The sequence below is a fragment of the Cavia porcellus genome, unplaced genomic scaffold (genome assembly GCF_034190915.1).
Source record: "Cavia porcellus strain 051 isolate PalLab524CR breed Dunkin Hartley unplaced genomic scaffold, mCavPor4.1 scaffold_7, whole genome shotgun sequence".
NCBI classification, from domain to species: Eukaryota; Metazoa; Chordata; class Mammalia; order Rodentia; family Caviidae; genus Cavia; species Cavia porcellus.
In genome coordinates this window covers 27,268,466-27,291,023 of record NW_026947490.1, presented here as the reverse complement: position 1 = coordinate 27,291,023, position 22,558 = coordinate 27,268,466, and the positions used below count along the sequence as shown (strand labels likewise).

The 22,558-nt window shown below is 57.0% G+C and overlaps 2 protein-coding genes across 6 annotated transcripts in view; one reads left to right on the top strand and one right to left on the bottom strand.

Moving 5' to 3' along the window:
* The window catches only part of LOC134476886 (uncharacterized), a 17,628-nt gene extending 11,120 nt beyond the window's left edge, over positions 1 to 6,508 (bottom strand). The window contains exons 1-2 of one of the 3 annotated variants that reach the window (XR_010048669.1): positions 4,475 to 6,508; positions 1,596 to 3,584 (exon numbers count right to left, since the gene is read on the bottom strand). Coding sequence is in view for 2 of the 3 variants with exons in the window: in XM_063253025.1 (XP_063109095.1) it covers positions 3,526 to 3,584; positions 4,774 to 5,620 (906 nt within the window). In the remaining variant the exon portion in view is untranslated. Of the gene's footprint in view, positions 1 to 1,595; positions 3,585 to 4,474 lie in introns of those variants that run through there. The other 2 variants (XM_063253025.1, XM_063253024.1) reach the window with 2 other exon arrangements.
* Positions 6,476 to 22,558, top strand: Lmtk3 (lemur tyrosine kinase 3). Of its 3 annotated transcripts, none has more exons than XM_003465447.5 (15): positions 6,476 to 6,829; positions 7,707 to 7,840; positions 8,095 to 8,245; positions 8,719 to 8,795; positions 9,236 to 9,354; positions 12,063 to 12,150; positions 12,562 to 12,710; positions 13,037 to 13,121; positions 13,193 to 13,314; positions 13,434 to 13,583; positions 14,023 to 16,514; positions 18,081 to 18,484; positions 19,973 to 20,108; positions 20,259 to 20,396; positions 22,533 to 22,558. In XM_003465447.5, the coding sequence occupies exons 1-15, from the start codon at positions 6,754 to 6,756 to the stop codon at positions 22,547 to 22,549; spliced, it is 4,338 nt and encodes a 1,445-aa protein (XP_003465495.3). In that variant the 5' UTR covers positions 6,476 to 6,753; the 3' UTR covers positions 22,550 to 22,558. The 3 variants fall into 3 exon arrangements, with proteins under 3 accessions (XP_003465495.3, XP_063109080.1, XP_063109081.1); XM_063253010.1 differs by having other exon boundaries at positions 7,602 to 7,840; XM_063253011.1 differs by lacking the exons at positions 18,081 to 18,484; positions 19,973 to 20,108; positions 20,259 to 20,396; positions 22,533 to 22,558 and adding an exon at positions 16,671 to 17,865 and having other exon boundaries at positions 7,602 to 7,840.

Here is a 22,558-nt window from a genome sequence, read left to right as displayed (position 1 = left end):
TCTTTCAGTGTGAGAAATGCTGGCAGTGCTGCAGAGCAGGACTCTGCAGAAACCCCTATACCCATAGGGCTAACTAAGCACTTGAAATACGGAGTGCAACTGAGAAACTGTTTGGTTGTTTGGTTTTGGTTTTGGTTTTGGTTGGTTTGAGATAGGATCTTTCTATGTTGTCCAGGCTGTCCTTGAACTCATTGCATATCCCAGACTGGCCTCATACTTGATGATGATTCTCCTGCATTAGCCTCCCAAGTGCTGGGATCATAGGTATGTACCACCACACCTGGCAAGAGACTAGATTATTTTCTTAATTTTATGTTTTGGATTTCTTAAATTTAATTTCAGGGCCGAGGTTTAGCTCAGAGGTACAAGCGCCTACCTGGCAAGCGTGAGGTCCTGAGTTCAATCCTTGGTACCAAAATAAAAAAACAAATAAAATTTCATTTTATTTACATTTAAATAGTCTGGGGGCTGGGGATTTAGCTCAGCAGCATAAGCACCTGCCTTGCAAGCAGGCAGTCGTGAGTTCGATCCCTGGTACCGATAAAAACCACAAAAAGACAAAAAAAAAAAAAAAAAAGAAAAAAGAAAAGACAAGAGTGCCTGGCAAACCACATAGAACCCGATCTGTCCCTCAGACAGATGCTTTCTTTCTCTCAATAAATATATTCCACTCTCAACTCAGTTGTTTCTAAAATTCATTCTTCGATTTTAGAGAACACGAACTCGTACTGGACATACAGTAGGCCAGGAGTTTTATTCCCCTATCCCCTTGGGCCTCGCCAAGGAGTCCTCCCATCAGCGTTAGCGGGGCTCAAGCATGAGAGCTTCCTGGATGCAGGAGCTGATCCTAAACACCCGGGAGCAGGAGGTTGGTCTCTTCAGCGGGGACAGAGTGAGGGGTGACTGGGGTTTGGCTCCCCGCAAGTGCCTGCTGAGCTCTGATTGCCATGGGCACCATTGGGCGGTGAGGCCTTTAAGTTGTGATTAGGTCATTAAGAAAAACTGATGCCTTTATTAATTAATCAATTTAATTAATGCCCTCAGGTCCTAAAGAGAGATAATAAGGGGCAGGCTCCTCTACCGCAAGAGCAAGTTAGGAGCCAGTCTGCACCCACAGGTCCTCATCTCCCCTTGACTTGCACCTGGGACTTCACTCAGCAACCTCCAAGCTTTTCTGCCCCTGGCACAGAGTAGGTTGTAGTTCCTTTTTTTTTTTTTCCTCTTTTTTGTGGTGCGGGCAGTTGAACCCAGAGCCTTCACACTGAGCTAAATCCCTGAAACTTTTTTGTTGTTATTGTTACTTTTGAGATCAGATCTTACAAAGTCACCAAATTGCCCAGGCTGGGCTCAAACTTGTGATCCTCCTGCCTCAGCCTCCCAGAATGCTGGGATTACCCAGCTGGGTGCTAGGTGGTGAGCATCACCATACCCAGCTTCCTCATTCTTGGTTCTTTTTTTCTTTTTAATGCATTCTTTTTTTTTTTTTTTTTTTTTGAGACAGGGTCTCTCTATGCAGTTCAGGCTGGCCTTGAGCTCACTTTGTAGCCTAGGCTGGTCTCGAACTCACATCGAAGCTCCTGCCTCAGCCTCCCGAGTGCTGGGATTACAGGTGTGAGCTACCACACCTGGCTCCTCATTCTTTTTAATGTCTGCACAATGTTTTGTGCGGTAGAGAGCCCCTTTTATTAATGCATCCTCTCTGATAAAGCAGGAGTATCTTCCTATTTTTTGTGGCTTTTTTAAATGATCACAGGCAAGTAAGTAAATAAGGATGGAAAATCTCTGCATGATATAGGTGTGGCTTTAGACTCTGCAGACAGATATGTCCCAATCTTGCTAAATAGGTGAAATCCAGGGCTGGGCATGGTGGTGCATACCTGTAATCCAGACACTCTGGAGGCTGAAGCAGGAAGGTTGCTGCAAATTCAAGGCCAGCCTGAGCAACATAGTGAGTTGGAGGCCAGCCCGAACTACATATATGACCCTGTCTCAAAAGACAAGGGTACAGATGCAGCAATCCCTCGCTTGAGCTTCCACCTAAGGTAACTGAGCTCAACGTGCTGGAAAGGTGTCCACTGTGCCCTGCCCACAGCCACCTGTTCCCACCCACAGAGCTATGCAGACGCCCTGGGCGCCCATCACTGCATGAATGGATAAAGAAAACCCAGGGATGCCTACAATGGCCACCATTCAGCCAGCAAACAGGAAATTCTATCAACAATATGCACCAACCTAGAGGACATTTTGTGAAGCACGGAGAGGCAGAAACCTCTGTGTGATCTCACTGACAGGTGGAATCTTGAAAATCCCGAGTGGGAGGGAGAGATGGCCATCACCTGGAACCCAGTCAACATTGAGGAGGTTGAATAGGGCTCGGCACTCCAGTCACAAAGGAGGACTGCGGTTGACACTCACGCAGTGCATGTTGCGAAATAGCTCACAGGGAGCAGGATTTTGAATCACAAAAGAATCATTGCAAAGTATGATAAATGTCTGCAGTCATGGATATGGTGACTGCCATATTTGATCATCACACAGCATATCCATGTTCCAAGTGGGACATTAAAGCCAGGTATGGTAGTGTGTGCTTGTAATCCCAGCACTCGGGAGGCTGAGGCAGGAGAATCCTTGTGAGTTCGAAGCCGGCCTGGACTGATACGGAGATCCCGTCTCAAAAACAGAAACAAAGCATTGAAGGTAGGTCTTTTAGGGCTTTGTGGGGTGTGAAGACCTGAATTTTCACCTGTCCGATGATCCAGGACATCCAGGGAGCATTTAATGGCAAAAAATGGCTTCCTGGCAACACTCTGGGATGGGGCCAGGGGCCAGGGAAGGGGCTACTGCAGTGATCCCAGCCACGTACACGGGTATGACACAAGTGGTCAGAGCCTGGGAAACATGAGCAGCAGAGCTGGCTGTGGGGCAGCATGGGGGTGTGAGAAGCAGCCAGGTGCCACAGGGACCATGGGTTTGTCCCCAGGGCACGTGGGTGGCAGATGTTTCCTGAATGTTGTGCTGTTTAGCACCTTTGGACCTTGCACTGCCTGTGTCTCCAACCCCAGCCTTGTTGCACCCCATTTCCTAGTAGAGTCAGCTCAGAGGACGCCATGTATGGAAACTGCTGTAACCCTGGCTTTGCTTCTCCTTTAAGAGGACAAAGGACAAGCAGCTGCTGCTCAGAGATGGGAAAGGGGCCTTGACCTCAGCCAGCAGCAAATCAGTCAGCAGGAAATGACTTCTAGTTTTTTCCTTCAGCAAACATTTATTGGGCACCTACTGTGTGTCAGGCACTGGGAAGGGTGGGAAACACAGAGACAGCTCTGGGCCTACATGGGGCTTGAATAGAGGGGGAAGACAACCACCAGGAAGGACAGGAGGACAAAGCAGGTAGACAACCAAGAATGGCTCTCAGTATTGAGAATGACAAGTGCAAAGGTCCTGGGGCTCCTGTGCTGGATGGGGTAACCAGAGCTAGGGTTCAGTAGGAGAATAGGCTGGAGAAAGGGGGGGTGCCATTGTGGGGTCTCATGGTCCTGGTAAGCACTTTGCTTCTACTCCGAGTGATAAGGCAGCCACAGGAGGTTCTGTGCAGAAAAGGGATTATATTAATCATATTCCTTATTCTGTGCTATTTTGGCATCTTTTTTCCTTTCTTTTTTGAGATGGGTGAAGGGGAGACCTCAAGTGATCTTCCTGCTGCAGCTTCCCAAATAGCTGAGACTGTAGCTACAAACCACGGCGCACAGCCAATATTTTGACATCCTGAGGTGTGAGGGTCCAGAGAGGCCACTGTCACAGCCAGCCCTGAGGACCACAGATGGTGCCCACCAGTGATCTATGCCAGGCTGATGAGCATTCCAGAAACTTCCCTTTTCCTTGGCCCAGTGGTGAACCATCATCAAAACCACCATAAGTGCCCAAAAACAGATTCTGGAGCCCAGTTTTGGTTTTGGCTTTTTTTTTTTTTTTTAATGTTTTTCGCCATACTGCAGACTCAACCCAGGCCCCAGTCATGCTAGCCAAGCACTGAGCTACTCCCGCGGGCTCCCTCCCCCTTGTGAGACAATGTTGCTAAGTCACTGCGTTGCCCATGCTGCCCTGGAACTTTGGATCCACCCGCCTCGGTCTCCGAAGTAGCTGGAGTCCATGCCAGCACCACTGTGCCCGCGCTGAAGCCAGTATTTATTTATTTTGTCTTTTTGCGACAGGGTTTCACTATGCAGTTCACAGTGGCCTTGAACTCACTGTAACCCAGATCTCAGACTCGCAGCAATCTTCCCCCCCATCTCAGCCTCCTGAGTGCTAGGATTACAAGCATGTGCCACCACGTTCCGCCAAAGTCATATTTTAAAGGCTTTTAAACATTTTGCTTGAGACAGGGTCTCTCTATGCAGCTCAGGCTGGCCTCCACCTTTCAGCGATGCTCCTGCCTCAAGGTCCTGAGTACTGAGATCGCAGGCGTGCACCACCATACCTTGCTGTCCTCATAGGTCCTAAATATCCAGGCAAAAGGACCCTGGCCCCTTCCAACCTCTTCCAGTCTCTGCCTCCTCCGCGAGACGCCCAACCCAAATTCCCTCCGGGAGGAACCAAGACTACATTTCCAGTGAGCCTCAGCGCGTACTGCACCTCCCACGTGCTCTGCTCTGCCCGGCTGAGTGCCCTTCAGCCTCGGGGCAGCTGCCAGCTCCGCCCCTCGCCCTCACCCCGCCTCTTCACCCCATGCCGGCGCCCTACAGTCATGCTTGGCACCCCCTGCCTCCCACTGCGAACCTTCCTCTATTTCCCGGACCAGAGTCCCCGCGAGGCAGCCTGTCCTGCATGGGCCCTGTGCGCCACAGTTGCGTGCTGGGTGCAGCCCCTGGTTTGGGGGCGCGCGCAGGGCGGGGTCCGTGTCGCCGAAGGGACGCGTCGAGGTGCCATCGGACGATGGAGACGTCCGCGCCAAGGCGGGGGCCCGCGCTTCCGGGTGTGTGTGCAGCTCAGGGTTCGGGGTGAGGGGAGCCCCGGAACTGCAGCCTGGCACGCGCGCGCGCGTGTGTGGCAGTGTCTGATGTGTCGCTGTCCCTGCCCGGGTTCCAGTCCCAGCTCTATTCTTGCGGGCTGTGCGCCACGGAGCGGGTGACCCCTCTGGCTGTGCCCTGGCTGTACAGTAGGCTCTTGATAAAAGTCCCCGTCTCCGAGGGCTGTGAGGAGGATTAAAAGGTAAAAGTGTAAAGCGCTGAGAACCACGTCTGGCACAGGGTAAACACTCAGGAGAATAAATAAATAAAATAAACGATGATCGTGTATCTTTTGTGACGAGGCAAGTGTCATGGTCTGTGAGCTTCCTGGGAGAAGTGCTGCCTGTCTGTCTGTGTGTTCTTGGCATGTCCTGTGTGCCTGTGTGTGTACGTGTGTGATGTGTGACTGGCCAGGAAGGAGTCTCCGTAGCCTTGGTAACCTTGTGTGAAGTGTGTATTGTGCATTTGCAGTGCATGTGTCTGAGCCGGTTGTTGTGTGTCGTTTTTGGTCTGCCTCTCATATGCACGCCTGTGTTATCTGTGTGATGTGTGTGCTCGGATATACTCATACGTGATGCGTCTGCATGGGTGAGTGTCGTGTGTTTGTGTATTTTCATATGAGTCTAGCTTTGCGTGTATGAGAGGTGTGCATCTATGGGCAGCTGCACATGTAATGAATCTGTATTCTGGGGAGTGAAGTATGTGTGTCATATGTGTCTTCTCTGTGTCTACACGCATGTGTTGTTTCTGCACACTCACATATACGATGTGCCTGTCTGCATGCATGTGTCTGTATGTCTCTGTGTGTTCCTTGTGTGACATGTCTGCATGTCTCTGTATACTTGTGTCCATGTATGTTAATGCTTGCATTCCTGGGTGTTGTCACTTATTTGCCTGTTGGTGTCTGGTATCTGGGTAGATCTTTGTCTGTGACACGTGTCTGTGGCTTTGAAGACGGACTTTGTCTGTGGTGCATGTGGGTCTTTGTGAGGCTTTGATGTCCCTGTGTGGCCCTGTGCACCCTGCCTGTGTGTTTTCAGTGCGGCCTGTTCCTGCGTCTTTGTGTGTGACGTGTATGTGTCCCCGTCTGCTGATGGCTGTCCACCTTTGTATGTACCGTGTTTGTCTTTGAGAGTCCCTATAACGTATGTCAGCTCTGTGTGGACTGTGCATGCTCGACATCTGCATCTTGACGTGTAGCACACATATCTGTGCTGTGGCATGTCACAGCAGCGTCAGGGCCAGGCACTGGGGACTCTGGGTCAACCCCCATGCAAGGGTCTGCTGGTCTTGTCTGTCCCCCACCTCCTCTCTCTCCCCTCCCTCCTGACAGCCAATGCTACAGGGAGCCAGTCGCCATGACAACACTCCATCCTCCCTCCATCCTCCCTCCTCCCACCCTTCCTCTGACAGGCTCTCTGCTCCCCCAATCCTGGTTGTCCTCGGGGGCGGGGCCCTCATTCTCGCCCCCCCATCTTACCCTCTCCCCCCCCACCCCAGCCACCCCGGCTCCCCAGCTCCTCTCCTCTGTCTGCCTCTCCATCCCTTCATCAGTCTGTCCCTTCGAAGAGGGGGAGGGGGGTACCTGAGCTAGCAAGCAGCCCCTCCCTCCCCCGTCCTGCGTCTCCTGCCCCTCTCCTGGGCTGGGGGGAGGCCAGGGTCGTGCGGGTCCCCATGGCCGGGGGCTGAGGGCCCGCCCCCCCTCCTCCCCAGCCGCCACCACCTCCACCTCCCTTCCATCCTCGACAAGATGCCTGCCCCGGGCGCCCTCATCCTTCTCGCGGCCGTCTCCGCCTCCGGCTGCCTGGCGTCTCCGGCCCATCCCGGTGAGTTTGTCCGGCCATCCGTCCGTCCAGGCCCCCACCCCCACTGCGGCCTGGCTGCTACTGGGCCTTGTCCGCGGGGCTCCCGGTCCATCACCTGTGCGCGTCTCAGCGCCTCCGAGCTGGGCCTGTGAGCCACGGGAACAGTGCTTGTGTCGGCCGGGGCCTGGGGGAGCTCGGCTGGGGGGTGGGCTGGGAGGGGGCCTGTCTGGCAACATGTGTGTTTATGTGCACGCATGTGTGTGCGTCGGGCCTGTGTGCAGGGAGACAGGGAAGGCCGGGCCTCTGGGAGACTGGGAGCAGAGGGGAGCAATACTATTTCTAAGGGGCGCACAACACAGAGGCTGACTGGCTTTGGGGAAGACCCATGGCTTGCAGAGTGTCCCTTCTCAGGGGCTTGGGCTGGGGTAGGAGGACAAGCCTGGGCTCCCAGCGTCTTGAGAAGAGACAGTTCTCAGCACCCCTGAGCAGCAGCGAGAAGGGCAGTGCGGGGCTACAGTCTTCCCCTGGTCAGTCTGCAGTTGGGAGATCAGGGTAATGAGTGTGCCTGTGGGAGCGCATTATAAATGCTGAGATCTTTGGGCCTACTACTCCTTCCCTCAGTCCTCATCCGAATTCTTTGATGCCTGGGGTGAAGGGATGCAGTGGGGGGGTCCCAGTTTGGGCGAGAGAAAGAACCCCACCCCCAGCCCGACCACCTGGGAAGGCTGCAAACTACAACTCCCACAAGGCCGTGGGCCATCTGGCTCTCCTGACAAGGGGCTCCTGGCTTCAGATTATCTTGGGAACTGTAGTCCAAGGATGATCAGGATGGGAGGGGCACGGAGTGCAGAAGCCAGGTGCCTGAAGCGCAGACCCCAGCCCAGCCCTGTGCCTACAGATGGATTCGCCTTGGGCCGGGCCCCTCTGGCCCCTCCCTATGCCGTGGTCCTCATTTCCTGCTCTGGCCTGTTGGCCTTCATCTTCCTCCTCCTCACCTGTCTGTGCTGCAAAAGAGGCGATGTCGGTTTCAAGGTGAGGTGCCTGAGGGTCTCATATGTTTCCTCTCCCCTCAAGCCAGATCTCAGGGAGGAGGGGCAGCAAATTAGAGAGCTTGCTCCAGCCTGAAGTTATGGTGGCGAGGCCTGGAGCCTTAGGATGTGGAAACGGGGGTGACATTTGGGCTTGGGCTGGACGATATTATGAGCACCAAGGGGCAACACACTTAAGGGAAGGATGCTAGGGTGTCTCTCAGTCCTGTGTTCTGCTCCTCACCTGCCTGGTTCCAGGAATTTGAGAACCCTGAAGGGGAGGACTGCTCCGGGGAGTATACGCCCCCCGCGGAGGAGACCTCCTCCTCACAGTCGCTGCCAGATGTCTACATCCTCCCACTGGCTGAGGTCTCCTTGCCAATGCCTGCCCCGCAGCCTTCACACTCAGGTACTGCCCCACACCCAGACCAGTGTGCCAGGCCCAATGGCTCTGAGCGTCTTCTTTCAGGGGTCAGGGAACTGAGCCCCGAAAGGCAGAGGTGGGAACCCCAGGTTCATGGGAATAGCTACAGAGAAGCAGACAGATATCATCTTGGGGGAAGCCATTGGTTAATCCAAAACCAGACTTGGGGATTCATGTGGAGCAATGGATGGTGAGATCAGCTTGGATCTCATTCTCAGAGACAGCCAATGGGAGGCTGAAATCAAGTCATAGGAGCTTGGTTTGCCAAAGGGAAAGACTGATTGGATGCTAGAATGTTGTGGGCAGCCAATGAGGATGCTGAGATCCTGTCGTGGAATGTTGGAGGCAGCCAATGAAAAGAGATTGGTGTCTGCCTTGACCTGAGTTAACCATTGAGTTGGGGGGGGGCACCTGGGAGGGAAGAGAGGCTCAGGGGTCTCCTCCATCCCCTTTCCCAGACATGACCACCCCCTTGGGCCTTAGCCGTCAGCACCTCAGCTACCTGCAAGAAATTGGGAATGGCTGGTTTGGGAAGGTGAGTGGGGCTGGATTGGGAGGTGGGGGTCCATACAGACCCGGCCTGTGTTCCTGTTCTATGTTCATCCCCACCTCCGCTCTCACCACTTCTCATCTATCCCTGGATCCCAACCCTGCCCTCTCAGCGCACCACACACCTCACCAGTGCCCACCCGCCACCTCCCCCTGCATCTGTCCGGTCAGCGCCTCCCTCCTCACTCCATTGACCACTCCGCCTCGTCATCCGGCTCTCCACACGTCTGTCCGTCTGTCCATCCTTCCATCAGTCCCTGCGTCCATCGGACTCTGGGCCCGTGAGTCTCTCACCCATGTCTGGTGGGGGATGGACAAGGGTGGCTGGGCATGAGGGAGGGGCTGAGAAGGAGAGGGGAGTTGGGGTCCCTGGGGCCAAGACTGGGGACATGGCCCTGTTTGCTCCATCTGGTGCTCCTCATTCAGGTTATCCTGGGAGAGATCTTCTCCGACTACACCCCGGCCCAGGTGGTGGTAAAGGAGCTCAGGGCCAGTGCCGGGCCACTGGAGCAGCGCAAGTTCATCTCAGAAGCCCAGCCATACAGGTATGAAGGCCTCTCTGCCTCATGGGTTCTGGAGTGTCCAGCTTTGCACCTCCATGGAGGTAACACTGGGGAGAGGAGAAGTGTGGTATGGGATTGTATCCTTAGTCTTTCTCTTCCAGGCTGTGTGGCTTGGGCCCAGGAATTTCCCTTCTAGAGCGTCAGGTTGTCCTGACAAGTCTTGGAGTATGCAGTGCACTGGAGGTGGGGTGCGCTGAGGCTGAGCCCAGGGAGCCTGTGTGTCCGTGATTGGGGCAGCAGGAAGGTCAGGGGATGACCTATGTTGATTGCATGGTGAGATATGAGTTCCTCGCTTGGAAAGTGTGTGTATGCAGAAAACTCTTATCAGAGCTGTGGTAAAAGTGACACAGATACTGACTTTGACATTCCCTTGCTCCAAAACCCCCATGGCTCCCTACTCCCCACAGAGCAAATTTTGTTTTTCCTTACTACTGAGAGTTCCTGAAGCCTGACCCAGCTGCCCACTGACTCTCCCGTGTAGCAGCATCTTTCCTGCCCTAGCCTTTGCTTTTGCTTTTGTCTTAAGCAGAATTTCACTGTGCTGTAGCCCAGGCTGGCCTTGAACTCACAGCAATCCTCTGCCTCCGCCTCTCAAGTACTAGGATTATAGATGTGTGCCACCACACACCGAGCTGTTTTGGGTTTTTTTTTTTTTCTGTACTGGGGATCAAATTTATCACCTTGAGCTTGTCAGGCAGATGCTTATGCTGCTGAGCTAAATCCCTGGCCTTTCCAGTTCTTTTTTTTTTTTTTTTTTTTTTTTTTTAATTTTGAGACAGCATTTCCTTAAGTCACTAAATTGCCCAGATTGGACTTGAATTTGAAATCCTCTTGCCTCAGCCTCCCAGAGTGCTGGAGTCACAGATGAGTGCCACCATGCTCCATCTTGTCTTGCCTTTTGTCTGTCTCTCCCTAAAACCTGAGTTGACAATGACAGCTATTTAGAATGAAATCCCAGTCACTCATATCCTAGCCACACCAGCTACATTTCAGGTGCCCCAGCTATAAGTGCCCCATGCTGGACATTTCCACTTTCATAGAAAATGCTGCTGAGCAGAACAGGTCTTCTTTGGCAGCAGAAGGTCCATCCTATTGCCCTTGCACAAGTGCCATCAAGCTCGGCAGACATTTCCTGTGAGTCACAGGCCTGAGATCAAATACCAGTGTGGGCAGCATCTGCAGCTGTGTGACTTTATGCAAGTCACTTCCCCTCTCTGGGGAATTCTGGGAGGATTTGGTGATGGAAGTGGCTGGTCTTGGCCACAGGTGTGTGGTGACTCCAGGTCTCTTCTACGTCTGCCATCCTAGATCTCCCACCCTGGCCATTTCTCAGCCCCAGCACATGGCAGGTGCGTTATGAATCCTCTGTGATTCTTCTGCCCGCTGGGCATGGGAGTCAGGTACCTTTTCCCAGGGGGAGAAGGCCAGAGGGAAATAGCTGCTGTTAGAATGAAGAGTGACCCTTGCCTCCTGCTAGGCCTTGGCAGGGGAAAAAAAAAAAAACTTTCCACACACCCACGGAACTCCAGGCCCTGTGTGTGGGTAGGTTGCCACTAGGCTTTATTGAGCAACTATTTACCTACATATCAGGGACACAGCTGGGAACAAACTCCCAAAACTTCATCCCAGAGAGGGGTACCGTACATAGCAGAGAAGACAAAAAATATGAATAATTTGTCAGGTGTGATGGTCCACACCTGTAATCATAGAATTCTGGGAGGCCGGAGCAGGAGATCACATGTTGGAGCCCAGCCTGAGCAACTAAGTAACATAGCAAGGTCCTGTTTCAAAATAAAAATAATAAAACAGGGCTGGAAAAGCAACTCAGTTCGGTGTCTGGGTTCAATCCCTACACTGAAATGAAAGAAAGAAAAGTAAATACATTTTCAAAGGAGGAACTATAGGAGAGTAAGTGCAGCGAGGAAACGTGGGGGCCATGTGACAGATACCAGGACCTCTTTGACAGGAGGAGCATGGCAGGGGTGGGCAGGACTGACTCGGAGGCCTCAGTGGAAAGCGTGTTCCAGGCAGAGGGAAGAGCAAGTGCAAAGCTGGGAGATAGGAGCCAGCTGCCCAGAACTACAGTAAGGCTGGAGGGCAAAACACATTCAGATAAGAAGGACAGAGCCAGGTGGACCTCTCACCAGCTTCTCTGATCTCCCTGTTCTACAGAGAAGGGAAATGAGGGCAGGGTGGGGGGCATGGACACTGGGAGACTTGGGCTCAGGATTCAAACCCACAGTGTGAGGGTGCAGGAGGCCCAGTAATGGGGGCAGTGAGGCTTCCTGAGAAGATGGTGCTGTAGCTGGGGTGGGGAGGGCTTGATGAGGAGAGGGAGTCCAGGGCAAAACATGGTGGTGCCAGCGTGGGGGCAGTGACATCAAGAAGCCAGGCCTCTGGATGGCACGGAAAGCCACAGAGGATTGTGTACAGGTGAGTGGCAGAGGAGGGACCAACTGTAGGCCCAGACTGCGGGGATGGGGGGAGGGGACAGGGGAAGGATGGGCAGGATGAATGCTGGGGGTGAGGAGGCAGATGGGGTCCTTGAGGGACCATGCTGAGACGGGGTACCTATGGGGTAGGGAGGGCCGCTCTGAGGGGGCCAACTGAGTCCACAGTGATGACCAGTAGGGTTAGGCTCTGCTGGGTGGTGGGTGGGGCCTTCTCTCTCACAAGCCACCTCTCCCCAGGAGCCTGCAGCACCCCAATGTCCTCCAGTGCCTGGGCTTGTGTGTGGAGACGCTGCCCTTCCTGCTGATCATGGAGTTCTGCCAGCTGGTGAGGGCCCCTCACCCTAGCACCCTTTCCTCACTGATACCTCTGTGGCCTGTACTACCCTTTCTTCAGTGCTGGCTGCACCCGTGGGCCTTGAGCTAGCAAGCCAGGGGGTTCTGGTATCACCCTCTTTTTTTTTTTTTTTTTTTAATCGGTACCAGGGATCGAACTCACGACCTCCTGCTTGCAATGCAGGTGCTTATGCCGCTGAGCTAAATCCCCCCGCCCTTTTTTTGTCTTTTTCTTTTTTATCGGTACCGGGGATATAGAACTCACGACCACACATTTGCAAGGCAGGCGCGTATGCCGCTGAGCTAAATCCTCAGCCCTGGTATCACCCACTTTGAGCAGAGCGACCCCATCCTTGTTTGAGGGAGGTGCTGTTGTGCTGACCGAGGCCTGCCTCCCTCCCAGGGAGATCTGAAAAGGTACCTTCGGGCCCAGCGGCCCCCTGAAGGCTTATCCCCGGAACTGCCCCCGCGGGACCTGAGGACACTGCAGAGGATGGGCCTGGAGATCGCCCGGGGACTGGCTCACCTGCACTCACACAATTATGTGCACAGGTGGGGAGAGGGGGTCACAGCGGGGAGCCACCCAGGCGGGAAGGGGCGGGAGGCAGAGAAGGGGCTGGAGAAGGCAGTGAGAGCTAGGAGAGGAGGAGGAGTCAGGTGATGACGGGGAGGGCCAAGTGTGGAGGGGGAGGAGTCGTGTTAAAGGGGCGGGGTCAGGCACAGAGTGGTAGGGGCCAGGATGAAGGAGAGGTTAGGTAAGGAGAGAGGGAGGAGCCAAGAGAGAAAAAAGATTCAAGGGAGGAGACCACTAGAACGGGGAGGAGTCTGTGGAAATTGGGCGTGGCGTCCTGCGCTTACCCCGCCCCTCTTCTCCCCAGCGACCTGGCCCTGCGCAACTGTCTGCTGACTTCGGACCTCACGGTGCGCATAGGAGACTATGGGCTGGCGCACAGCAACTACAAGGTGGGGCTGCCCTCCGCAGGGTGGGGTGAGGTGCGGAGGCCCTGGCCCGCCTGACCCGTTTTCCCTGCCAGGAGGATTACTACCTGACCCCCGAGCGCCTGTGGATCCCCTTGCGCTGGGCGGCGCCCGAGCTCCTGGGGGAGCTGCACGGCACCTTCATGGTGGTAGATCAGAGCCCTGAGAGTAACATCTGGTGAGGCCCGGGCCTGGGGGCGGGAAAGCTCCCATTGGGAAACTGAGGCTGGAGAAGTATAGGGTCCCCTTCTACAGGCCAGTGCTGGACTGAGGCCCCTGCCCCTCTGTTTCCTGCAGGTCTTTGGGGGTGACCCTATGGGAGCTGTTTGAGTTTGGGGCACAGCCTTATCGCCACCTGTCAGATGAAGAGGTCCTCGCCTTTGTTGTCCGCCAGCAGCACGTCAAGCTGGCCCGGCCAAGGCTCAAGCTGCCTTATGCAGACTACTGGTGAGGGCCAGGCCCTGATGCCGGGCTCTTGACCTCCCCCAACCCACCCCAGGGTGGCCCCAGGACCCCCTATTTCTTTCTGTGCCACCCACAATCTATCTCACCCCCCCATACTACCCCAAGAGGAGAAAAGGCCAGCATCTGCTACATGGACAGGGAAACTGAGGCAGGCAGTGACAGAGCTGGGATCTGAAGTAACTCTAAATGACCCCAAATGATCCCTGCTAACTCTAAATGACCCCTACTGCTTTCCTGTGTCTGATCTCAGGATTCACAGCCACCTCCTCATTATGTGCCTCCCTGTCCCTCTTCCCGGAGTCTCCTCTCTCCCCTCTCTGTAACTCGGTCACACCTCTAGATTTTCCCCCCTCCCCATCTCTCTGTCTCTTTCTCTCTGGGTTTCTGTCCTGCTCACTCTTGCCTTGCCCCTGTCCCCCAGGTATGACATCCTGCAGTCCTGCTGGCGGCCCCCTGCCCAGCGCCCCTCGGCCTCTGATCTCCAACTGCAGCTCACCTACCTACTCTCCGAGCGGCCCCCCAGGCCCCCACCCCCACCACCCCCACCCCGAGATGGTCCCTTCCCCTGGCCCTGGCCTCCATCACACAGCGCACCACGCCCAGGGACCCTATCCTCACAGTTTCCCCTTCTGGATGGCTTCCCCGGGGCAGACCCCGACGATGTGCTCACGGTCACCGAAAGCAGCCGTGGCCTCAACCTCGAGTGCCTATGGGAGAAGGCCAGGCGTGGAGCTGGCCGGGGTGGAGGGGCACCTGCCTGGCAGCCAGCATCAGCACCCCCAGCCCCCCACGCCAACCCCTCCAACCCTTTCTACGAGGCCCTGTCCACACCCAGTGTGCTGCCGGTCATCAGTGCCCGCAGCCCCTCGGTCAGCAGCGAGTACTACATCCGCCTCGAGGAGCATGGCTCCCCACCCGAGCCCCTCTTCCCCAACGACTGGGACCCTCTGGACCCAGGCGTGCCTGCTGCCCAAGCCCCCCAGCCCCCCTCGGAGGTCCCCCAGCTGGTGTCCGAGACCTGGGCTTCCCCCCTCTTCCCTGCGCCCCGACCCTTCCAGGCCCAGTCCTCTGCATCCGGCAGCTTCCTGCTGAGTGGTTGGGACCCCGAGGGCCGGGGCGCTGGGGAGACCTTGGCAGGAGACCCCGCCGAGGTTCTGGGGGAACGGGGGAATGCCCCATGGGCCGAAGAGGAGGAGGAGGAGGAAGGCAGTTCCCCAGGAGAGGACAGCAGCAGCCTTGGGGTTGGCCCCGGCCGCCGGGGCCCCCTGCCCTGTCCCCTGTGCAGCCGAGAGGGGGCCTGTTCCTGCCTGCCACTGGAGCGGGGAGATGCTGTGGCCGGCTGGGGAGGCCACCCTGCCCTTGGGTGTCCTCACCCCCCAGAGGACGATTCATCTCTGCGGGCAGAGCGGGGCTCCCTGGCCGACCTGCCCCTGGTCCCCCCCACATCAGCCCCTACAGAGTTTCTGGACCCCCTCATGGGGGCCGCAGCACCCCAGTACCCCGGGCGGGGGCCACCTCCCGCTCCACCGCCTCCACCACCACCTCCCCGGGCTCCCGCGGAACCAGCCGCAACTCCCGACCCCCCATCGGCCGTGGCCAGTCCAGGCTCCGGCCTGTCATCTCCGGGCCCCAAGCCGGGAGACAGCGGCTACGAGACCGAGACCCCTTTTTCCCCCGAGGGAGCCTTCCCAGGTGGGGAGGCAGCCGAGGAGGAAGGGGTCCCTCGGCCACGGGCTCCCCCCGAGCCACCCGACCCAGGAGCGCCCCGGCCACCCCCAGACCCGGGTCCCCTCCCACTCCCAGGGACTCGGGAGAAACCAACCTTCGTAGTTCAAGTGAGCACCGAGCAGCTGCTGATGTCCCTGCGGGAGGACGTGACAAGGAACCTCCTAGGAGACAAGGGGGTGACATCCCGGGAAACAGGACCCAGGAAGGTGGGGAGAGGCCCCGGGAACAGAGAGAAAGTCCTGGGCCTGGACAGGGACCTGCCAGTCCTGGGCGGCGGGAAGAAAGCCCCAAGCCTAAGCCTTCCCGTGAACGGGGTGACAGTGTTGGGGAATGGGGCCCAGAGAGCCCCAGACATCGAGGAGAAGCCTGCAGAGAACGGGGGCCTGGGGTCCCCAGAGAAAGAAGTGAAAGTGCTGGCGAATGGGGAACTGATGCCACCAAGGAGGGAGAAGGCCCTGGAGAATGGGGAGCTGAGGTCCCCAGAGGCCGGGGAGAAGGTGCTGGCGAATGGGGGCCCGATACCGCCCGAGATCGAGGAGAAGGTCTCAAAGAATGGGCTCCTGAGCTTCCCCAGGAACACGGAGAGGCCGACAGAGACTGGGCCTTGGAGAGCCCCAGGGCCCCAGGAGAAGATGCACGAGAGTGGGGGGCCAGCCCCCGAGACCCTTCTGGAGAGAGCCCCTGTGCCCGGCGAGGTAGCCTCGCCCCAGAACGGCTTGGAGACATCCCCTGGCCCCCTTGGTCCAGCCCCCAAGAGCGGGATACTGGACCCCGGGATGGAGAGGAGAGCCCACGAGACTGGGGGGGTGCCGAGAGCCCCCGGGGCTGGGAGGCTGGACCTCGGGAGTGGGGGCCGAGCCCCAGTGGGCGTCGGGATGGTCCCCGGCGGAGGCCCCGGAAGCGGCGTGGACGCAAAGGCCGAATGGGTAGACAACATGAGGCAACAGCCACTGCCACCGCTGCCGCCTCCGGAAGCCCAGCCGAGGAGGCCGGAGCCAGTGCCCCCGAGAATCAGGCCGGAAGCAGTCTCCGAGGGAGAGCCCGGGGTCCCAGACAGCAGAGCCGGCGGAGACACGGCACCCAGAGGAGACGGGGACCTCTCCAAGCCCGAGAGGAAGGGCCCCGAGATGCCACGACTGTTCTTGGACTTGGGACCCCCACAGGGGAACAGCGAGCAGATCAAAGGTGAGGAGGTTTGGGGAGGTGGGGAAACTGGTGCACTCTGCCGGGGGTGTGGTCCAATCTGGGCACAAATCCTGACGTTTTCCCTTCCCTACTCTGAAGTCTTAGGCAGAGATGTTTGCTGCTCTGTGACTCAGTTTCCCTGTCTGTCAAGAACAGGTGACCAGTTCAGGATGATTGTGAGGGTTGAGTTAGGACCCAGGGCCCAAGCCTGAGTCAGGAACTGATACATCCTTCTAGACCAGCGGTCCCGAAGTCAGACTACAGAAGGTACTAGGAAGGGGTGAAGTGGGCTGAGGAAGAGATTGGGTGGGGGAGAAATGGCCTTGTCTATAGGGGCTGCCACATCCCAGGAAGCCCACCCAGAGTTTGCCAAATCTGCTGCTTTTCCTTTTGAAAAGGAATTCCAAGAAAGCCCAGGTGCGTGTGTGTGTGTGTGTGGGGGGGGGGGATGTTGGCTGCTGGCCTGTGGTCTCTGCTTTAAACTCTCTAGTGAGCTGGGGTGTCTGCCCAGTGCACCACGCTTCCAGCAGCACAGTGTTGAGGGTTGGGGGAATTAAAAACAGAGGTCAGGACGGGATCATAGCTTGGTGGCACAGCACCTACCTGGCAAGTACAAGGTCCTGAGTTCGATTCCTGATTACCCCTCTCCCCCAAAAGAGGTTGGGCTGGCTTTGCCACAGAGCTGTGGCCTATGAGTAGATAAACAAAGAGGAAGGATGAACAGCCGAGTCTCCACTGACCAGTGGGGCCTATGGCTTGGGCAGCAAGGGCCAGGACAGGAGCTGTGGCAGGCCTCGGAGATGTATTGGGGGGTTCATGACCAGTGTCTGAAGACAGCATGAGCATGTTAGTTGTTGGCAGCTGTCAGTTTGGGGCTGCTGGGTAGAAAAGGCTAGGAAGAGCTTTTTTCTACTCAAAGAATTCCTATTCATTGCCCTACCTAAGTGCCCCTCCCTGCCCCACCTTCCCTGGGAAGCTGACCTGGCTTCTGAAGGTTGTCACCCTGCCCTTTCTCTGAGCACTGTAGGTACCCTTTCTGTGGCACGCCTTTTATCCCATCATCTGAGGTCAGGTTTGGGTTGGAAGAGAGATACTTTCCTCCAGGGATCCAAAATCCTTTGCTCCCTGCAGGCTGAGACTGGAGAGCCAGGGCAGAACAGGAGTTTGGAGATGGTTAGAGGCCACAACTTTGGCTAGCAAGGACCAGTGAGGGAAGTACTTGGCCAGGAACGCAGCAGGGAACATCCCATTAACCCCAACAGACCTGAGTACTTCTGCGTGTCCTGCTGGGAGATCTCTGAGGGCTGGGAAGGCCCAGAGCCCCAGGACCAGCAGGAATTGAACCAGAAAAGGGAACAGTATTGCATAGGCTCAGAGGATATGGCTGGATGAAGGCCAAGCCAGAATGAGGTGGGGACAGACAGCGGTCAGCCAGCTGGGGCAGCCAGCCTGCTATGGGAGAAGATGGGCTTTAGGCCCTGGGTCCTACAGCACCGTGGGGCAGGGGGGTACAGAGAGGAGGGTCTGCCTGAGTTTCCCCGACGGCTCACGCTCTCTCCCCTGCAGCCAAGCTCTCGCGCCTGTCGCTGGCGCTGCCGCCGCTCACGCTCTCGCCGTTCCCGGGTCCGGGCCCGCGGCGACCCCCGTGGGAGGGCGCGGACGCCGGGGCGGCTGGCGGGGAGGCCGGCGGGGCGGGGTCGTCGGGGCCAGCGGAGGACGGGGAGGACGAGGACGAGGACGAGGAGGAGGACGAGGCGGCGGGCGCGGCGGCGGGGCCGCGGGGCTCCGAGAGGACGCGGGCAGCCCCGGTGCCCGTCGTGGTGAGCAGCGCAGACGCGGACGCGGCCCGCCCGCTGCGGGGGCTGCTCAAGTCTCCGCGCGGGGCCGACGAGTCCGAGGACAGCGAGTTGGAGAGGAAGCGCAAGATGGTCTCCTTCCACGGGGACGTGACCGTCTACCTCTTCGACCAGGTGGGTGCGGCAGGCACGGGATGCGAGACAAGCTGCAGGGAAGCTTGTCCCCCCCCCCGGAGGGCGTGGCGTGAGTTTGTCACGCCCAGAGGGCGGGGCATAGCAATGAGGTCCCGCCCTGGGTGGGATCTGAGAGTGCGCTTTCGGTGAGGGGCGGCACAACCTTAAGGGGCGTGGCTTGGATGCAGGCCACACTTCGAATAAGAAGGGCCTGGAGCGAAGCTTAGTTTAGGAAGACGTGATGAGCCCCTGGAGACTAGAGCAAGAATGGAATGGTGGCAGGGCCTGTGGGGTGGTGGGAGTCCGTAGAGAGAGGCGAGGCGGAAATGTGTGGTGGTCCTGAAAGAAAAGGGAGATAGTGGTTAGGTAGTAGAGCCTGGAAAGCTTAGAGAGAAAGAAGTACGGTCTGATCGTGGGGCCGAACCTAGTGCGATTTGGGGCGGAGTTTGTGGATCGAACCCCTAATGACCTTAGAAGCTGTTGGAGTGGATCTTACCCAAGAATTTTAAGCATCTTGGCAGGTAGTGTTAGGATATTTAACTGCTTGGGAGGCTGAGGCGGGAAGGTCGATTGTGTCCAGGAATTTGAAGTCATCCTGGGCAATACAGCGAGTTCCTGTCTCAAAAATGAAAATAAGGACCGGGGATATAGCTCAGGGAGGGCACAATTTCTTGCCAGGCAAGAGTGAGGTAGTGAGTGCGATTCCCCGGACACAAAAAAAAGAAAGAAAGAAACAAAAGAAGTCGGGTGTAGTGGCACACACTGTTAATTCTAGCACTTAGGAGGCTGGGCAGGAGATTGCCGTGGATTCGAAGCCAGTCTGGGCTACAAAATGAGTTCATGGTCACCCTGAATTGCAAAATGAAACCCTATCTAAAAAGACCAAAAAAATAAAAGCTATTAAAAAGAAAAAGAAAACAAACAAAACTTCTGGGGCTGAGGGCTGAGTTAAGTGTAGTTGGAAGCCCGTCGTAGTGGAGCTCACCTGTATTCTCAGCATGCGGGAGGCTGAGCCAAGGATGCAAACTCGAGCCAAACCTGGGCAATCTAGTGAGACCCTGTCTCAAGAGGAGCTGGGGTATAAGGCTGAAGAAAGTCAAGGTTAGGTGGTGCTTGTTAACTGGCGCAGTCTAGATGAACCTGGCATAGGATACTGCGGTGGACTGGTTTTCCAGCTGGGGTCGGAGTCCCCTCCAAAGAAGGGGTGTGCGGAGGCTGGGGAGGGATCTGGAGGGCCATGCATTAGGTGGCCCAGATCTGGAGGGGGATGGGCGGGGTCCGCAGCCACGTGAGGAGCGGGCTAGGTTAGACGAAGGCGGCTGGGGCCTGGAGGGCAGGTGCTGAGCTGCGGCCTCCTCTCCGCGGTTGTTCATCGGATATCGGATACCAAGGGCCCGAGTGCGCCTGCAGCACGGGCGCTTGCGGGATAGGCGGTGTGTAGGATGTGACGGTTCTTTCGCTCGCGATTCCATTCATCTGCCTCCGCAGGAGACGCCAACCAACGAGCTGAGCGTCCAGGGGCCCCCCGAGGGGGACACGGACCCGTCAACGCCCCCAGCGCCCCCGACGCCTCCCCACCCCGCCACCCCAGGAGATGGGTTTCCCAGCAACGACAGCGGCTTTGGTGAGGGCGGGGCCTCCGCCGGGCCAGGGGCGGGGCATCGGTGGCCGAGCCTCTGGTGCTGAGGGTCTTTGGGGGCGGGGCCTCTCGGGGGCGGAGCCGAGCCCGGGCCTTGACCCAAGGGTCTAAGGGTCCTGCTCTCCGCTCCCCCAGGAGGCAGTTTCGAGTGGGCGGAGGATTTCCCCCTCCTCCCCCCACCAGGGCCCCCCCTGTGCTTCTCCCGCTTCTCCGTCTCGCCTGCACTGGAGACCCCGGGGCCCCCCGCCCGGGCCCCCGACGCTCGGCCCGCAGGTAAGGCTCCCCACTTCTGATCCATGTCCCGGTGTGTCATCCTCCTCCTCTCCCCTCCCAGAATTTCCCTGCCTCTTGCTTCTCAGGCTTTTCCCAAGCATCTGAGTCACCACTGCCTTGTCCAAGTGGGGTCCTTCCCCAGCCTCAGTTTCCCCTTTTATAAGACTTGTACACACATTTGTGCCCATCTCCATCCCATTTCTGGGCTCGAGCCTGATGGATTCATGGATTCGTTCGTGGAGAAGGGGATCTGGCAGACAGTCAGAGGACGTGGCCATCAGTGAGTCTGTGACAGACAGAATGACTCGCCACAGAGTAGCAGGCAGGATGCTGACCACATTCCAAACCTCGAGATGAACCCAAGGGATCCCATTTTAGCAAGGGGAGAATGGACCTAGAAAAGAGTGAGGAACCAGGATCCGGGCCGCTTTGCTGGCTCTGAGCCCTTGCAGGCCTCATAGTCCTCCTCTGCCACACACCTTGCCTCTGGTGCAGCACTGGTGCTAATCCCCAGGCCACCTTGGCAGAGGGTCAGGGCCTTCTTAGTGCTGACTGCGGGTGCCACCGCCACTGGGAGGCCAAGCAGGCAGGACTGGGCTCTCTGCTGCCCTCTGCTGTCCCACCTGAGGATGCCCCGGCGCACAGGGTCAGGGAGAAGGGCTGGGAAGGCAGAAGTGCAACAGGGCTTTGCCGTGGGGGATTCCATTTTTGCTTCCCCAAATGTCTCCAGAGTCCACGTATTGTCCCCCATTCGTGAGCTGTGTGACCTGCAGCAAGTCACTTTCCCTCTCTGTGTTTTATTTTCCTCATCTGTAGATTAGGGATGATAATATGACCCAGTTCCTAAGAGGAATTAAATAGCTTGACCCACCAGTGTGTGCAGTACAGGGCCTGGTCATATACCAGTGGCCTCTGGCTGTTAGCTGTCATTACGCTTCATGTTTGTTGAGTAACCAGTGTGCGGGGTCCTGCCTGCCTCTGCCTTCATTGATCACACAGAGTCACCGTATTAGAACAGCCATGAATGTAGGGAAAACAGATGGCAAGAGGAAAGGCCGCTATTCTCCTGGTAACTGTGTCACCTGGCCAGGGACCTGCAGGCTGGTTGACGTTAAGTGGTGTTGGGGAAGGGGACGGTGTGCTGGGCCGAGAATAGCTTGTACAAAGGCCCAAGGGCAGACTGGTCCTGGGACAAGATGCCAGGGTGGCCATGAGGAAGGGCATGTGGTGTGGTGGCCAGGGGCTGGATGTGGTTCTGGGCAGAAGGGACCCATGGAGGACTGTATGCAGGGAAGGATCTTGGCACACACAGGGCCAATGAGGGGAAAGAGTAGAAACCTGGTAGCTGGGGAAAGGCTGGGAACAGGGTTGGGCCTTGCTCTTCTTGGTTGTGTCTCCAGGCTCGCCCCGAACGTCACTGCTCCCTGACACTCCACCACCAGGGCCCTGAGAGGGCAGGGTAGGGTGGGTCCAGGATGTGGGAATAAATAGTGAATCAGGGCTGAGGCTGGCAGGGCCAGCTGGGAGTATGACCTCGGTTTTAGTCACCAGGAGCACAGCAGAGGGCCTGGTCATGCGGAACCCCAGATCCCTGCACGAGGCCGACAGATACTTGGAAGTCACAGAATCCCACCTGTTTGCCCAGGCAGCTGCTGTGCCCAGCCGAGTGATAATCCCACATGTCCCAAAAATCTCCCCCACTCCTTTGGAAAGGAGCCAGAGCCCCACTTTCCATTGAGGCTGGGGCAGGCATGGAGGACCACGGTCCTCACCGAGCTTCCTTAGACTCTAGAGCAGCAAGCAGACAGCAGCATGGAGAGCCAGAGTGACTGTGTGACTGGGGATGATCAGGGAGGGTCCCTGCCAAGGGCACACTGCAGCACGGAGCTGAGTTGCTTGGGCAGGGTGGGGTAGCACCGTCAAAGGCCCCATGGTAGGCTGTGCTTGGAGCGTTGCGGGAACAGTCTGGGGGCCACTGTGGCTGGAGTGGACAAAGGGAGTCAGAGGGGTGGAAGGCAGACATTGGTATATATACGGGGCCTCCTAGGTCACAGCTTTGCTTTCACTCTGAGCCACCGGAAGTTGGTAATCTGGCCTCCCCATAATCCTGTGTTTCTCCATTCTCTCCATCCTCAGGCCCCGTGGAGAACTGATTCCCCAAA

Coding starts and splice junctions, on each gene's coding strand:
- Lmtk3 (XM_063253010.1), top strand. CDS start 6,754: ATGCCTGCCCCGGGCGCCCTCATCCTTCTCGCGGCCGTCTCCGCCTCC. Junction 7,841..8,094: donor GAGGCGATGTCGGTTTCAAG/GTGAGGTGCCTG, acceptor GCCTGGTTCCAG/GAATTTGAGAACCCTGAAGG. Junction 12,711..13,036: donor TCACACAATTATGTGCACAG/GTGGGGAGAGGG, acceptor TCTTCTCCCCAG/CGACCTGGCCCTGCGCAACT.